The sequence below is a fragment of the Theobroma umbraticum genome, unplaced genomic scaffold (assembly GCF_002168275.2).
Source record: "Theobroma umbraticum cultivar Fairchild unplaced genomic scaffold, ASM216827v3 scaffold_95.0, whole genome shotgun sequence".
Lineage (NCBI taxonomy): Eukaryota > Viridiplantae > Streptophyta > Magnoliopsida > Malvales > Malvaceae > Theobroma > Theobroma umbraticum.
The window spans coordinates 10,698,939-10,714,979 of NW_018397257.1; the positions used below are offsets into that span (position 1 = coordinate 10,698,939).

At 33.7% G+C, this 16,041-nt stretch overlaps 2 protein-coding genes across 3 annotated transcripts; one reads left to right on the forward strand and one right to left on the reverse strand.

Moving 5' to 3' along the window:
- Window positions 1-4,272: 4,272 nt before the first annotated feature.
- LOC110412628 (uncharacterized) lies at window positions 4,273-5,377 on the reverse strand. The gene is made up of 2 exons (XM_021423220.2): window positions 5,140-5,377; window positions 4,273-4,987 (listed from the first exon to the last, which is right to left on the reverse strand). Exon 2 carries the CDS (start codon window positions 4,965-4,967, stop codon window positions 4,725-4,727), a length of 243 nt encoding a protein of 80 aa, XP_021278895.1. The 5' UTR covers window positions 4,968-4,987; window positions 5,140-5,377; the 3' UTR covers window positions 4,273-4,724.
- Window positions 5,378-10,502: 5,125 nt separating this feature from the next.
- Window positions 10,503-14,045, forward strand: RAD51B (DNA repair (Rad51) family protein). Of its 2 annotated transcripts, XM_021423149.1 has the most exons (12): window positions 10,503-10,628; window positions 10,731-10,844; window positions 10,965-11,117; window positions 11,350-11,453; window positions 11,570-11,633; window positions 11,732-11,787; window positions 11,931-12,011; window positions 12,268-12,327; window positions 12,422-12,513; window positions 12,588-12,707; window positions 13,156-13,299; window positions 13,623-14,045. In XM_021423149.1, the coding sequence occupies exons 1-12, from the start codon at window positions 10,545-10,547 to the stop codon at window positions 13,664-13,666; spliced, it is 1,116 nt and encodes a 371-aa protein (XP_021278824.1). In that variant the 5' UTR covers window positions 10,503-10,544; the 3' UTR covers window positions 13,667-14,045. The 2 variants fall into 2 exon arrangements, with proteins under 2 accessions (XP_021278824.1, XP_021278825.1); XM_021423150.1 differs by lacking the exon at window positions 10,965-11,117.
- The last annotated feature ends 1,996 nt before the right edge of the window (window positions 14,046-16,041 follow it).

Here is a 16,041-nt window from a genome sequence, read left to right on the forward strand (position 1 = left end):
TACTCGAATTAAGCCAGACAGGGTTGGACCATGCAAGCTAACTGGTCTGCTTCTCCCGTCGTCTGTAGTGTTTTTAGGTGGTCACAAAGTGTCCCTGGTCCGACAATGAAGGTTCTTTTCCATTTTCCTATACACCTTTTTTGCTTTTTTAAGACTAGGTTGGACAATTGAACATGTCTGGCAAAATCTGACAGGAAAAGAAATAAGATTAAATAATAAAAAAAATATAAAAAAAATCAACGATAAGATCTTTAAGTTTGCATTTATTTACGGTAACTTTTCCTAATTTTACGTCTCAGGTTTAACTCTAAGTTTAACAGTAAAAACACGGCCGGCTGAGCATAGTTTAGACACAATAAGTAAAGCATGGGTGGATCAATGTTCCAAAAATTATAATTAAAGTAACTCTTTTCATGCTTTTTTTTTGTAATTAAATGCTTATAGTATTGATAAGTAATTAAGAGCACAACATTTCCAAATGTAACGTGTGGGGTACTCGAGCTTTTTGGACACAAAATAACGCGTCCGTATTAATTGCAAGAAGACAAAAGTGTGAGAACTTCTTGGTTTATGTAAGGAAACAAACAAACTAGGTAATTTAATTCCCTACAATGTCATGTTTGATTGACTTGGACGTTCAAACATTTGTTGAATCTAAACAATCAGTCCAGAGCTAAACAACCATGTATCTATATGATGTTAATAGGACATCATCGTCAATAAACCATGGACAATTCGAATATTCGAAAAAAGAAAGAAAAAAAAACTAGCTAATTTTATGGAAGGATTAAATCTTTGGGTATTTGTTTTTAGTATGTGAGGGTAATTTTCTATAATTTATTTTTTTTAGTAGTCAGAGTCGTGCTACAAAATAAAAAATTTATTTTCAATGGAATTTTTTACTTGTTGGTAATTTATCAAGAAAGGATATTTTCAATAAAATATTTCGTGGAAGAGATTAAAATCTTAATAAGGTAAATAATCAAATAAGTTACCGAATTATATTGAAAAAGTCAATTTAGTCTTTATCTTTTTATTATGTTTAAATAATTTTTTAAAATTCTTATTTTAAATCAAATAAACTATTTTTCTTAATCATTGACTAATTTTCGTTAATCAACTATACGATTAACAATTTTTTATATTACATCATTTGTCATATAACAAATAACATAATGTCAAAAATTACTGATTAAGAATTGAGTTTTTTGAATCTATTCAAATATTTAAAAATTATTAATTAGATATTTGAAACAAAAATAAAATAAGAAAAACCTAATTGCTTTTAACTGATTATTATTAGTTTTTAACTTATTACTATCTTTTTAATTGAAACCATCTTCTTAACTTCCGTTCGTCAATGATTAAAGAGAAGGGTTTTTTTAATTCAAAATAAAAATTCAGAATTTATTTAAATGTAACAAAAAAAATAAAAACTAAATTAACTTTTTTGATATAATTCGAAACTTGTTTATGTATTTAACCATTTTATTACAATAATAATTAGTTAAAGACTTCGAGTGAATAACCTTGTCTTTATGCTTGCACTCAAAACTCTTAACCCTGCCATTATTGTAGGTAATCAAGCTGGTGGGATATCAAGCAAGATGTGCAAGTGAAAGTGAAAGTTAAGAGTAGACAACACCCAAAATTAAGATTCCCAATTCAAGAATGTGCCTAAGAAATTTATATTCTATTTGATATATTGTTATTTGTATAAATTTTATATATTATTATTGAATCAAATGTTGTTCTTAATTAATAAATAAAATTTTAAAAATATAAATACTCATAATGTTAATGTATCGAATATAAATTCAAAAGAATTCGATGACAAAATCGGATGGAGTCACGAAAAGACTACACTCAGTGTTAGTGCGAATTTATCTCACAACACCGACGATCAACCACCCTGCCTTAATCAAGCATCTTGGGAGGACCAGAATGAAAATTCAATGAAGATGAAGAAAAATGAAACGAAAGTCTATTAATTGCAAAAGCTGCACTGTATCTAGCTAGGATTGCAAGAACATACCAAAATCATTGAACAATCTCAAAAACATATTTGGTGGTTTTGCACACCATTGCTTGTAGATCAAAACATCGGCTTTCATAAAAATCCCGTGAGAGATTAAAAAAAATTTACATCAAATTCAACTGTTAGTACTTTAACGTGTTTGAGTATTTGATTAATTGATTATTGTATAATTTTTTGTTTAAAGAATAGATTCGATTTTTTTTTTTAATTATTAAAAAAAAAACTACTAGTGCTTCAACATTCATGTCACGATATGTTCATGGGGTTAATTCCGTTGCACTTTCTTATCTTTTGGCACCTTGTTATAATAAGCTAGAGCAAAAGCATGGCTGTTCTTCACGCCTGGGAACGCAAGAGGACAAAAGAAACTTGACCAGGGGCGTGACTTGACTTGAGGGTCCACAACCATCAGAGCCCACAAAGACATTGGGAAGTCTTGCAAATGGAAGTAAATGGCAGAGATTGGAGAATTACCTAGAAGTAGATGCCAGGCATTCATCTCAGAACACCGACCAGGCACCATTGCAGCATGAACGAGTCACAGTACTAGTTTTCATCAGTGGAAGAATTGGAGCACCAATTCGAAAAACAAGTGGACTTTAGCTGGAGTTCATCACCTAAAGGGTCATAAATCGTTGTACTGGTGCAGCAGCAGCCATCAGAAATAATTAAAAGGTGTTCGTTTTCATTGAATTTAGTGATGCCAAAGTGCAAAAAGTCTACAACTGGCTAGAAGTGGCTCGATAGGCAAGAAAGTTAAAGATCCGACCCCACCCCTCCTCTTGTGTACGGGCATTAGGCTTTTGTTATCTGGGAAGTTGCCAGGCAAAGGGCCGACCATATTACCTGTTTAGTAGATTAGGACCTGCTCCTGGATTGGGTTTCGCTTGTAGCAGACTTTGACCCTCTGCAAACAGCCACAAAACACGTGATCACCAAGCACAGTTCTTCTCTCATGAACGTGACTCATTATGATTTCTTTGTGTTGCAATGAAGCTTAAATTTGTGTATGATTGATACGAAGTTGTTTGAAGGAATTGTTCTAAGCAAAATGTTGAGATACAAGGGAAAAAAGAGCAGCCTTTGTTGATAGTTTGATTATCAGAAGTCAGAACGTCTGCTAAACCCTTTGTTTTTTCTTTCTAATTGTTTCTTGGCAGCATCATGGATACAGAGCTACGCACGCCGAAGGTTTCTCTGACCAATTCATCCCTTGATTAAATTATTGCAGCTTATCACTTAAAAGTGCAGTTTTTAATCTTAATTCTCCTGTGCTTTTTCCACAAAGTAATCAAACCATTTCCCCTGTTTTTATAATGTAAGTTGCTGACATACTTATATTTAAACGTGACATGGAAATATGTGCTCTGATGGAAGCAATCTCGTTGTGTCAACGACCAAATCCTAGCACAATTTGTGTTAAAATGCCCCAACACGACACCATACCAACAAACAAGGGAGGCGGCATTAATTTTATATATACAGCCTTCCATCGAGTATCAAGAAATTTGATGAGGTGTTGAGTCAGGGATGGATCAGCTATTGGGCAAAAAGATAAACGATGATGCTTATGATTAACTAGATTGACTCTAAGATCTGTATAAACTTCCCATGCCTGCGTGTGACAGTGGATTATCAAGAAAAAATTGAAACCATGGGCTTGGAAGCTTAGTTGACTCTCAGTTTCTACCTTGGAGGCTAGGGAAGCTTTGGTTTTTGGTGGAGCTGTAACTGTCATTTGTAGAGTAGTAGTCAAACAAATTTCGGCTAGATGGCGGTCGCCCGTAGGCCTGATCCCCCCATATCCAGGATGTTTCTTGGCACTCACGTAAAAAGCTGAAATTTTGCTATAGCAGTCTCATACACAAAGTACGTAAGTTCTGTCATATTGAGAATCTTGGATCTGTTTTCTTGTTTTGTTCTTTTGATTAGGCAATGGAGGTAAATGATCGGGTTAGAACCTGGAATTCAACAAAGAAGAGATCCCTTCAACACAGGTAAATTGAGGGTATTTATTTATTCTTGCGCACCCAAGAATATTATATGCAAAAGAAAACAAAAAGCAGCCAACCTTCAAAACAAATTCACAACTTTTTCAAACATTGCTGGTCCCATCTCTCAAAAAGCAAACTGGGTAAGGGGAATAGAATCTGAAACTCAAAATTTGCAGAAATTTCTGGGTCTGGAGACCCTGCAAATCAAGTCCCAAAAAAGGAACAGGAACAAGAAGCATATGCAAACATAGGAAATTCATTATCATATTACATTATAGTACAACCAAAAACATAACGACAAACCCCCCCAGATACAACCAGGCCTCTTCCATGAACATCACCTCCCTTCAAAAACTGGCAGAAACAACTATGGAAGAGGGCTTAACTGACAAAATAGAAACTAAAAGACTTACATGGGTTCTTATCCCCTACACCTAACTGACAAAAACATGAGTTAATGTAGGGCAACATGAACTTTCCAAATTTAGAAACCAAGACAGAAGCTGTGATCTGAATAAAAAATGACAGATTTTCACAGCCTAGCTATTTAGAATATACAGACACCGCCTTTTCCGGTTTAGACAAATATGTGGGGAAAGGGCTTCAGAACCACGAAATACATATCACAATTCAGAGAATTGAGACGAAAAACAGAGGATATAAAGGTGATTTTAACCCAAATGGCCTTTTTGCTAAGAGATGTCACCATTTCCTTCAGAATTATACCCACTTTGCGGTGGGGTTGTGGTTGTAGAGGAGGTGCTCTTCCCATCACTGCCTTCTCCTTTGTTTTTCCCCAGTGCCTGCTTCGCCTTTGAGGCTGCAGAAACGACAGTCTTGGCCACGCTCTCAAAAATTTGAGCCTTTACTTGACCTCTCCTGGGGGGAAGATTTCTGTCCTTCTTCCTCTGGGGAGTAGTAGATGCAGTCGCCATCGATATCGAAACAGATTAATCTGCAGAGAAAACAGAGAAGCAACAGAGTAAGAAAATAGAACAGGACAGAAAAATGAGGACAGAAAGTGAACAGATCAAGATCTAATCAAACTTCAAAGAAGAAGAAAAAGAGAACATTGGAGTCATGCAAGAAAAAGAGAGATGCATTTACACTTCTAAATCGAGATACAAGCGAGGATTGTAATTTACGGTCTCTACTAATACAAACAGGGATCCAGCAGAGTCTTAGCTTTACAACAAAAGAAGAAAAACAAAAAAAATAAAAAACCCAACAATTTACTTATAATGAAGAAGAACAGGGGAGATTAAGCGGAGGAATAGGAAAGAGGGGAAGGGGAACGGGAAACTTTAGTGAAATGCAAGGGAATTAGTAGGACTTTGAAGAGGGTGGTGATAGCTCAATTTATAGAGCAAATACTTTCTGAAGGGGGCAGCCAACTAGGTGCACAAAACGATATTTCCTAGTCCTTACTTCAGTTGCCTACTTGTTGTATGGCCTTGGGCCATGGGCCTTGATGTTGGTGTCCCATGTTAAACGGATGCTTTGGGTTCAAGGGAGGTGTCCCTAATCAAAAATGAAATAGGTACAGTTGGGGTTAGCGCAGTTGTCAAGGGAGGTAATGAATGCACAATTTCTTTGCAAGTTCTCATAGTCAGAACTCAGGATGGTTACACTTCACACCAATCTGAGCGGAATCTCAGAAGAATCTGTCAATATATTCCCTTTTCCTTCTTTTCCTGGTTATATACATGATGGAGTATCCTTCTTTTATCTCCCCCGTTTACATTATGTTTTGGCTTCCTCCAATGGAACAGGGGAAATGGAGGGAAAGCCATCATCCTGCCATTGTCCTGTAAGAACCCTTTTGTCTTATATTCTTCATAAGGAAAAAAACAGCAAAGGCAATGCCACCTCCATGGTACCATTACCTGTTAGAGATTTTCAAATAGAGACGCACTCAACACTTAAATTAGCACACAAGAGACAACGCTTAAACGTGGTTTGACATCTATTATCTATATTGACAGTTGCTTTTATTCTCATTAGGGGGAGGAGGGGAGGATTTTACTTCTATTGCTTTGTACCCTTTGTCCAATTGGCCCCTTCCTACATCATTGATTCATTGAATAAAATTCTTCCTTCACAAGCTGAGGGGAAAGTCAAGAGAAAACATTGTTTCTCGTTTTTCTTATGCATTAAGACAAAAATCACACACACACAGCAATTTTGGGTATACAAATCAAACTATGTGTCAGGCTTCAAATGTTACCTGAACTTGTTTTCCTAGTCCTGTGAAATTTTAATAAGATGGCAATGCCAGTCAAGTTACGCTGCTTCCACACAATTGTCTCAGCCGCCTTTTCTGCCACATCAGACTGCATTAGATGACAAGTAACAGACCAAAGAAAAAAGCAAAGAGAAACATAAACAAAATAGTGATCTTTTGTTTGCATTATGATATGGAAAAAGTGCAACTGGAATTAATGAACGGGTCTTTATCTAACTAAAACTTTGAAACAAGGCATCCCAATGGTTAAATATAACCAATTAAAAGTGACATTTCTTTGAGATATACAACGATGTCACACTGTTTCCTTTTCCAATCTAAATTGTATGTATGGCAGAAATTGATGCCACTTGTTATGTTCTTTGTCTTCCTTGCTAGGATAAGTTCCAAGTTATCCACATCCCATTTGCTATCAGCTAATAAATTACCATAGAGTTGCAATCAAAAGAGGGTCAAGAACAAATGGCCTTTCAGGTTCAAATAAATGATGCTTTTAAGGGGGGGAAGTGGTGATGTTTTGTATGGGGATTTTTGCCTTGAAGGTTGAAGCATGTTCAAGGAAAAACAAGAAACTACCAATATGTTCTGGCAGATCCAGCTAAGTTTACATCATCAGTTTGAATTCAAATCCTTGAACTCACCCAAACCCTATAGTATCAGAAACTGTTTAGACAGAAGAAGTCTGTCATTTTCTCAATGACTCATTCAGGGTAATTAAGTTTGAAGCATGCACAAGCTGCATCAAAACCTTGGATTTGGCATTGACATCAGAGTTTGATCTTGTATTGGCAGTCCTTCTCATCTTGAAAATTTAAGCAATGGAACTTTCTGGTCCGCCCTTCGATCCCTATTTCAAATTGGAAAGGATAATTTCCCATTGCAAAGGACTTGGAATCAAGCTTTTGGCAATTAAATGATTATGCAATTGGTATTTCTTCTTTGGTGACCTTAGGTTTTAACAGCAGAACCTGACAATATAAGCAAGCTGATGAGTTTGGTTGAAAACTCAATAGAAACCGCGTAAGCTCTTTCCATGGATGACTCACGTCCTCTAAAAGGCCAAAATGCAATGGAATTTCAAACACTTCAACTAGTCAGCTTCACATAGGTGATAAAGAATTTGACCGTAAAACAAGTCTCCAGAAACAATAATTAATGCGATTTTTTCAGGATATGGGGACAACAGGAAATACAAACAAAGGAGAAACTATTAAATTAAATTAGTAGCAGTAGCAGCAGAAGATTTGGCAGCAATGGTCTTCGCAAGTACTCTAACGATCTGGACAAAACGCTTTCAAGGTTGTTTGAAAAACATTCTGACTAGGTAACCATAGACCCTGATTCGATTACTAACCCAACACTTTCCAATAATATTCTTGGGTATATCTTCTGCATGCAATTTGACATTTGATGGGAATCAGTTCGTAGCTGTGACCACTGTACATCCTGTCATTCATTTCAATAGAGTAATGGTTGATAGGACGAACACTGAGGCAGGTGTCAGCTGCCAAGCTATTGTTAGGACGAACACTGAGACAGCAAGAGTGTTTGTTCAGTCCCAATCTGTCACTGGTTTGCTATTGTCTCTTCTTGTTCGTACACCTTGAAGAACCCAAGACCCGATGGACAAGGTGGGCAAGTCGCTTTCATGTGTGGGCTCCAACTCTGACCATATCTACAGTACTGGCGGACAAGCAACGTCAATATGAAAACTAAAAACAACTTGTCTGAAAATAGCGTGTAAAAGACTGGACCATTCCCTACGACTCTTAATCATGTCCATGGTTCAGTATTGAAAAACATATGTTAAGGTAATAGCAAGCTGGGCATCTCTCAGTTTCTCTTGAACCCAGATACCCCCCTTAGTCAGAGGAGGAGCGGATTTGGGGCTAGTGGGGCCCCTCCGCCCCCTCTCCTCAATAATTTTTAAATTTTTATAATTTATTTATAATTTTAAAAATTTTTATAATTTCATCCCTTCAATAATTTTTAAAATTTTATAATTTGCTTTTATTTTTTAGAAATTTTATAATTTCATCCATATAAAAAGTTTAAAAATTTTTAACATATTTTTATTTTTTTGAAATTTTATAATTTGACCCTTATAATAATTTTTTGTTTAGTGAAATATCTCACAACAATTAGTTAATAACTAATTTTAATAAGACTAAAGCAAAACCAATTACATTTTCAAAAAAAAATTATAAAATCAATTGCAATATAATTATTTTCAAACCTCACTTCTCCAATACTTCATAACTACTACTTGCTCTCTTTCATTTTACTAAATGCTATAGAAATTTAAAAAAAAATTATTTTTTTACATTTTTTTGCTTGTCAAATTCTTTGTGTATAAAACTTTTAGTCAGTAACTTAATTTTCATACCATGATAATTGGTAAGATTGGTTTATTTACTTTTTTTTTAATATTTTTAATTTTAAAAGTTTTCTCTATTTAATAATTTATATTTAATGATTTTGATTTAAGATTCACCATCTTAGTCATTTTTTGTTGAAAGCAATTTGATTAAGCACCTAAGGTTAGTTATTACTTATTTATTTAAGGATTGCTTGATTGTTTTCCCACAAATTAGTTATGCTTTTCTCTTTGCTTAGATTCTTGTGAACAATTAAGTTTTTTATTTAGAGATTACTTTCTTATTGAATTGTTTATTAATATTGTATTTAATTTTTGTGATTAATTTTAGATAATTGCTTTTTCATTGAATTGTTTATTAATAGTCCTTAATATTTTGTAAGATAGTGCTTCCCATTGAGACTTTTGTTATTATATTTGTGAATTTTTGTTTGTTGTTAAGTTTATCTAGAAATTGAGATTATTGTCATTATTAAATTATTTATGATTATACCAGTTAATTCTTTTAAGTAAATTATTAAGATTGATTCATTTGAATAATTTTCAAGATTTATTTGTATAATTTTTATATGAATTTGTTTTTATCTAAGTTGTTTTATATTATTGTCAAACATTGAATTTCTATATGACTGTTTAATTTATAAACATTGTTTTTGATTTTTCGTCTCCCCGAACATAAAATTCTGACTCCGTCACTAGCCCACAATATCTTCTTTTAGGGGATAAGTCTTCCCTCCAACATGTTGAACATAGGCCATGAATCCTATTCTAGCTAGTAGGTGAAATTGACAAATGGTTTTTTGGTGTGAAATTGAGAATACTTTATTGCTTCATTCCTTATTTAATTAATACTAGTTTGGATCATCAAAATCATCCTTTAATAGAATTTGCATTTAAGTACCCAAGATTAATTGTTATTCTCAGAATTTTATTTTTATTTTTTTTTCAAATTAAAGAAATTTGGTTCCTTATGATTTGTTGTTCTTGTTTTTAAGTTTAAATAATTCTTAATTTTAATGAAAAATTGATAATTGTCATATTTAATATCAATTCGTGTTTTTGGTTCACATGGCTTGATAATATGATCACATGACATAACTAATATAACAATCGTATGATTACATCAACTCTTATATGGTCACATCATCAAGCCACTTCAAAAGCCATGTAGACAAAAAAATTGGATTAATATTAGACGTAATGTTCAAATAAATCTTTAAACTATTCAAGAATATTTAAATAAATTTTTATTTGTTTATTACATTTAATCAAGTCTCCATATTTTTATTTTGAGTCAAATAATTCTTTATTACTAATAGTTAACTAATTATCAATACTAAAAATGCCACTGATCATTTTATATCTACATGTCATTAATATGATACTAATGTGAAAAGTAAAAATCATACCATTATATCAAATTAACATGTTATGTCATCACTAATTATCAAACACAACATCATAATTAATTATTATATTTTAACATACTACGCTAAGGTCATGCTACATAATTAAAAATAATATTTTAACGAAGTCAATCATTAGTCATAAGAGTTTGTTGGATTTTATATAAAAAATATAAAAATTTATTTGATTTAAAATAAAAGTATAAAGATGTAATTGAAAGTAATAAAAGTATAAAGACTAATTTAAATTTTTTTGAATGATTTTAAAAATTTCTACCGGAATAAATCGAAAATTAAAAATAAGATATCGGACTCCAGAATAATGGGCCGGACCGTTTATCCCAGCAAAGACAAAGCCCATTCTAAAAGACAAGTCCAAGCCGAAACGACGAGCGGTTAAGAGCTCCCATTAATTGGCGGGAAAGACCAGCAAAAAAATAAACCAATAGAGAAAAGAAAGTGAAGAATCAAATTCGAAGAGAAAATGGCGAACAAGCTGATCAGCGAGATCCCACTTCCCAAATCCATTGCCAATGTCTTTGCCGCCCGTAATATTTCTACTGCCAAGGTTTTTCTTTCTTCTCTTCTTTTGTTTATGTTTAAAGCTCTTCAATTTCATTAATATGATTAGGAGTAATATGTTGTAATCAATTTGATTTGTTTTTCTAAGGACGCGTTATCTTTAACGGAATTTGAGCTAATGGAGTTGTTAGATGTGGGATTGACGGAAGTAAGATCTGCATTATCGCAAATCAGTGAGATCGTTGCTCCACCGTATCAAACTGTAATAAACAAAAAATTTACACAAGTTTTTTTTTTCTTCAATTGATTGGATTTTGTCCTTTTTCTTTTTATTAAATTCTACAAATATATAGGTTTTTTTTATTAATTTCGTCTTTCACAGGCACTTTCTTTAATGGAACAGCGGTTTCAAAACGAGCATTTGGGAGGCCATTTTCCAACAGGCTTGAAAGGATTGGATTCAGCTTTATGTGGGGGAATTCCATTTGGGGTTTTAACTGAATTAGTTGGTCCGGCTGGAATTGGCAAAACCCAAGTAAAGAAAAAGAATTTTTACATTATTTTTAGTAATGGGTTGTTTGAGAAGTCTCTTAAAGATTAAAACTTTTGGGTGCTTTGATTGGTTTTCCATAATAAAGCTAGGACCTTTATTATTATTCAACTGAAAAGTTGAACTTTGCTTTTTATTTGTAATTGCATCTGAGGTTGAATGTTTTAGTAAGGAAACAAGTAATCGAAGATTAGTTTTTTTTTTGGTTAAATTGCAGTTTTGTTTGAAGCTTTCGCTATTGGCTTCACTGCCTACAAATTATGGAGGCTTGGATGGTCGAGTGATATATATTGATGTTGAATCTAAATTCAGTTCAAGAAGGTAGTTACAGCAGGCTTTCTCAAAAATTGTTTATCTTCAGGTTTCTAATTCTGTACATCCTTCACTTTTACAAAGAAACTACTGAATTTTGAACTTACAGATCTGCTCTTTGTCAGGTTGTTAGAAATTGGATTGAGAAGTTTTCCTGAAATATTTCAGATGAAAGAAATGGCACAGGAGGTCTGTGGGATGTTATTTTTCTAGCTTTTCCTTCCCCGTTTCTTTGCTTTATACTATTGCCTAAGAATAAAAAGGGTCATGCATCCTTTGTATCGCAGATGGCTGGTAGAGTTTTTGTTTTGCGGCCATCATCACTTTCTGAATTTACCCAGAGGTTAGTCCTTGAATGTGGATGTCTAAACCGACTTAAACCTGATAAGTACCTCTTATTATTATGTATTATTGCTTGAACTTCTATGCTGATTTAACAAGATTTTATTAACATCACTATCTTTTGTTCTGTTATTTATCCCCCAGTTTGCAACAAATCAAAGTTTCACTCCTCCAAAACCAAGTGAAGATGCTAGTAATTGACAGCATGGCTGCTCTTGTATCAGGGTAAATTCTATATTCTAATGACTTCAACCTGCCAAGCCCATCATTCTTACCTCCATTATCTGGTGAGGCTTCTGTTGTAAATGGCATGTCTTCTAGTGTTTTTGGGATAAATATAACTTTATCGTTAGCTTGCTATGTTAGTTGTCTTATAGCATTTCTTCTCTTCTTTTCATCTCTAACCTCTTCACTGATAGTTCGAAATATTTGCAGAATATTTTTTCTATTATGAGAGCTATGACAGGTTTATTTGGTTCAGGGAACATGAGCAGGGGGTACATAGACAACAAACATTGAGTTGGCACATTTCGTTCATTAAGTAAAAATTCACATCCTCTTAATTTGTGGCTCTTACTTGAGTTAATTGTCTTTTCAGTTCCACCGATAATGTTTTTTGTTTTACATATGTGTAGGTCACTGGCTGAATTTTCACGAATTCCTGTTATAGTTACAAACCAAGTGAGATCTCAAAGCCATGATGAAGCCTCTCAATATTCTTTCCAAGGTAAAATAGCATAATCAGATTGTAAAATATTTTCCCCGATTTATTCACACAAATAGAATATCTGTCTGGTGCAGTTCAGAGTAGGGATGGGATTGTAGAGACTCTGACAAGATATGATTCTCATCTTGTTGCCGCTTTGGGGATTCATTGGGCTCATGCTGTAACCACTCGTTTGGTGCTGGAAGCCAAATCAGGTTGCCACAATGCTTTACATGATTCTCCTAATAAGTGAACTCGTTTAGTAGGAGATGTTGGGATGTGCTTTCCTTCTGCATGTTGGAATGAGATGCTTTTATTAAATGGGTTACGTTTCCAGTCTATTTTCTTTAAGAATGGTGTTTGCTCGTGTCCTAGAATTTGGGAAAACTTAAATAATTCAATTTAGATTTCATACTTATTTAAAGATTCATGTGCTTATCATTTGTCATAAAATTTTGCAACTTCTAATGCCTATTTTATGTTTTTCCTTCTTTTTTGTGAAACAAAAGCAAGAAACCATGTGTACGACATGCAAGATGCCTTTTTTTTTCAGGAAATGTTCTCAAAATAGAATTCCTATTTCCAGTTTACCGCCTTCTAACAAGAGCCAAATCTCATATATCCATTTTCTTATGCACTTAGAAATATTCCTTTCTCTTGCAGGTCAGAGGTTTATAAAGGTGGCAAAATCTCCAATATCTCCCCCTCTGGCTTTTCCTTTCCACATAACTTCATCAGGGATTTCATTGATAAGTGATGAAGGAATGGAACTGATGGGGCCTGAGATAAACTCAATTCACTGTCAAGGTTCTTTCCTGAGCCTTGCTTTTTGTGAATCTGCTGATCATTCTGAATGCATTATTAAAACTACCAATGGCATATATTTAGTGCTGGAACATTTGCAGAGCAACCCTCTCTTTGGATGGATTTTACATATGTGATTTCTCGTAGAAAGACAACAGCAGTCGAAGAATTGCTATGCTTCTTAACTAGATGTCTTTGAAAATGAATTTCCTACTCCAAATACATTACTTATACACATGATTCAAGCACATTTGCAATATGACTTTCTCTTCAGGTTATATTACAAATAGATTCATGAATCTTCTATTCTAATGACAAAACTGCAGGGCACAATGAAATAATCAATTTCAGAATGGATAGCTTAGTTTGATCAATCCAGGCACAATCTTCGTGAATCATTCAGGCTGGCTTCAAGAGCTTTACTGCTATGATATTTGACAGTTCGTTTTGAACCACCTTTCCCCCCATTTGCATTTACAGAAAAGAAAGATTAGCACAATTCATTGTTTATCTGGATGACAAAGGTATCTTGTTGGTCAGTGAATCCTTATTGAAGACCAAAGTTTCTTCCCACATCTACAATCTTGGGATTTTCTTCTTCTTGAATACTTGTAAATCTTGTATCAAGCATGTAAATTGCTTTTTGGGATATCTAATCTCTTATATGCAGAGAAGATTAATGTCTCTAGGCTTTCCTATTTCATTTCAGCCTCTTTTCGTATTGGGTCAGTTTCCTCTCAGGCCTACTGTTGGCCCAGTTTTTCTTCAATGAAGTTGTGGTCAAGGCAAAGGATTAAGAGAAATGATGGCAAGTCACAATTATCAAATGAAAAAGCAAAAAGAAAACTATTTCAATTTCACAAATTCAGGTTTTACGCCAACCTTAAGTTGGCAATTGTTAATTATGGAGACCTAGCTTACTTATTCTTAATGTTTGTAGGTGACAATCCATACATCAATAATAATAATAATAATAATAATAAATGATGGTAAATGAACATGGTTCAGCACCATCTCTTCATTAAAAATCATAAAATTGAGACAAGCAATGAGCAAAGCATTCATGGTAGGTGTTGGGGGGTTTAAAGATACAAGAAGAATATCATGTTTATTAATTATTCTCTATGTCTTTGCAGAACACTGGATAACTCTGCTGATTTGGGTTTGGGGAAGATATTTATGATCAAGAGCTGCTTTTCTTTATTACAAGTAGGTAAGAAATTAACTGTGCAGCTCTTTGCTTTTGGCAATAAACAATTTGTTTATGTTAACTCCAGAGGAAACATGTATCTATGCATCAGATCTTAGGGTTTTTATTCTGCATTGGGAGAAGAGATGACCCTCTCAGCCAATCCCTGGTTTACATGGGAAAAAGAACAGAGATTGCAGCAACAACCCTTTCTTTTTATTGGGGAAAATAAAGTGCACATTGTCATGTACTAGGATTCATGAATGTGGACCAAAACCCATAGAAACAAATCCTGGGGATGCTGGAATAATGATCTCAAAGATAAAGACATGGGTTAAACATTGAGTTAAGTCCAAGGTTTTCCATAGAAATTAATCAATCCATCTACTTTATGACATGATATTGCAACTGCCCTTTTGATTGGATCCCATCAACAGTTCCTTTTCACTCATCTTTTCAATCAATTTCCTTGTCTGGTTTCCCTCGTAATTTTGCTGAAATTTTCCAACTCATCCTGGATTTTTTCTTTGCCTTGGTTGGTCACTATAATAATTATGGTATTTAGTACTGTCATTTTCTCGGAAAATACAAACCATTGAATGATCCATCAGGCTATATTCTCTCCCGTCTCTAAATATTTGTCTTTATTTAAATTTTTACGGAAATTAAAATCCATCCCAACCCCTTACCATCTGAAAAATTAGCATTCCTTAATGAAAAAAAAGAACTACACCTGGTTTGAGTGTGATCTTTACCTAGAATTGCTTGCATCCTACTCGATCAAGATTCAAGACCATCTTATCCCTAGTCAATGGGAGAGACCTTTCAATTTCCAATAATAAAAAAGAAAAAAAAAAAGAAGAGGAGAGATAATGATACTTTGGAGAAGAGTCCAAAGATTAGAATGATTTTTAAGGTTTCTTACTTTATTTTTATTTCCCTCTTTAGCTTTTGATTAAACTATGATTAATTCCCTCTCTCTATTTGAATAGTAAATCAATCCACTAAACACCAAGTCACCAGCCTGACTTAGCTTTATTCAAACCCTTGTCGGATATGTCTATCTTGACCATGTTTGGCTTTTAAGCGCCACACACACACAGATCACAACTCAAACCTTAATAAACAAAGATTACGTTCATGATTACATTGACTAATGCATTCGGGGTATTGCTTTTATTAGCCCATGGTTTTCACATCTTAATCTCCTCGAATTTTTATTACTTTATTTGTCCTCATTTTGTAACTTAATATATTACCTAGTGACATGGTATGTATCTCGTGACCATAATTAAAAGATTTTTTAGAATAATGTCTGTTTAATTACAATTTATTTTTTAATCTTACTTTATTGGAATAGCAGCTGGAAAAGCAACATTTTTAAAATTAAAGTTGGGATGCTTATGTCTGTTTACACCTAATTAATCTTTATGTTCCAAAGGATATAGTACACTTGGTTCATTGAACTCTGAAATTTCAAGTATTTAAATATCGAAATTGAGGATTAAGCAAATATAATTAATAAAAATTATACTGTCTTTAAGTAAAATTAAGAT

What these genes read in the sequence shown, in the direction of transcription:
- LOC110412628 (XM_021423220.2), bottom strand. Translation starts at nt 4,967, where the DNA reads ATGGCGACTGCATCTACTACTCCCCAGAGGAAGAAGGACAGAAATCTT.
- RAD51B (XM_021423149.1), top strand. Translation starts at nt 10,545, where the DNA reads ATGGCGAACAAGCTGATCAGCGAGATCCCACTTCCCAAATCCATTGCC. An exon ending in CTTTCTGAATTTACCCAGAG is followed by an intron (nt 11,788 to 11,930) that starts GTTAGTCCTTGA and finishes TTTATCCCCCAG; the next exon opens with TTTGCAACAAATCAAAGTTT. An exon ending in ATGGCTGCTCTTGTATCAGG is followed by an intron (nt 12,012 to 12,267) that starts GTAAATTCTATA and finishes TATTTGGTTCAG; the next exon opens with GGAACATGAGCAGGGGGTAC.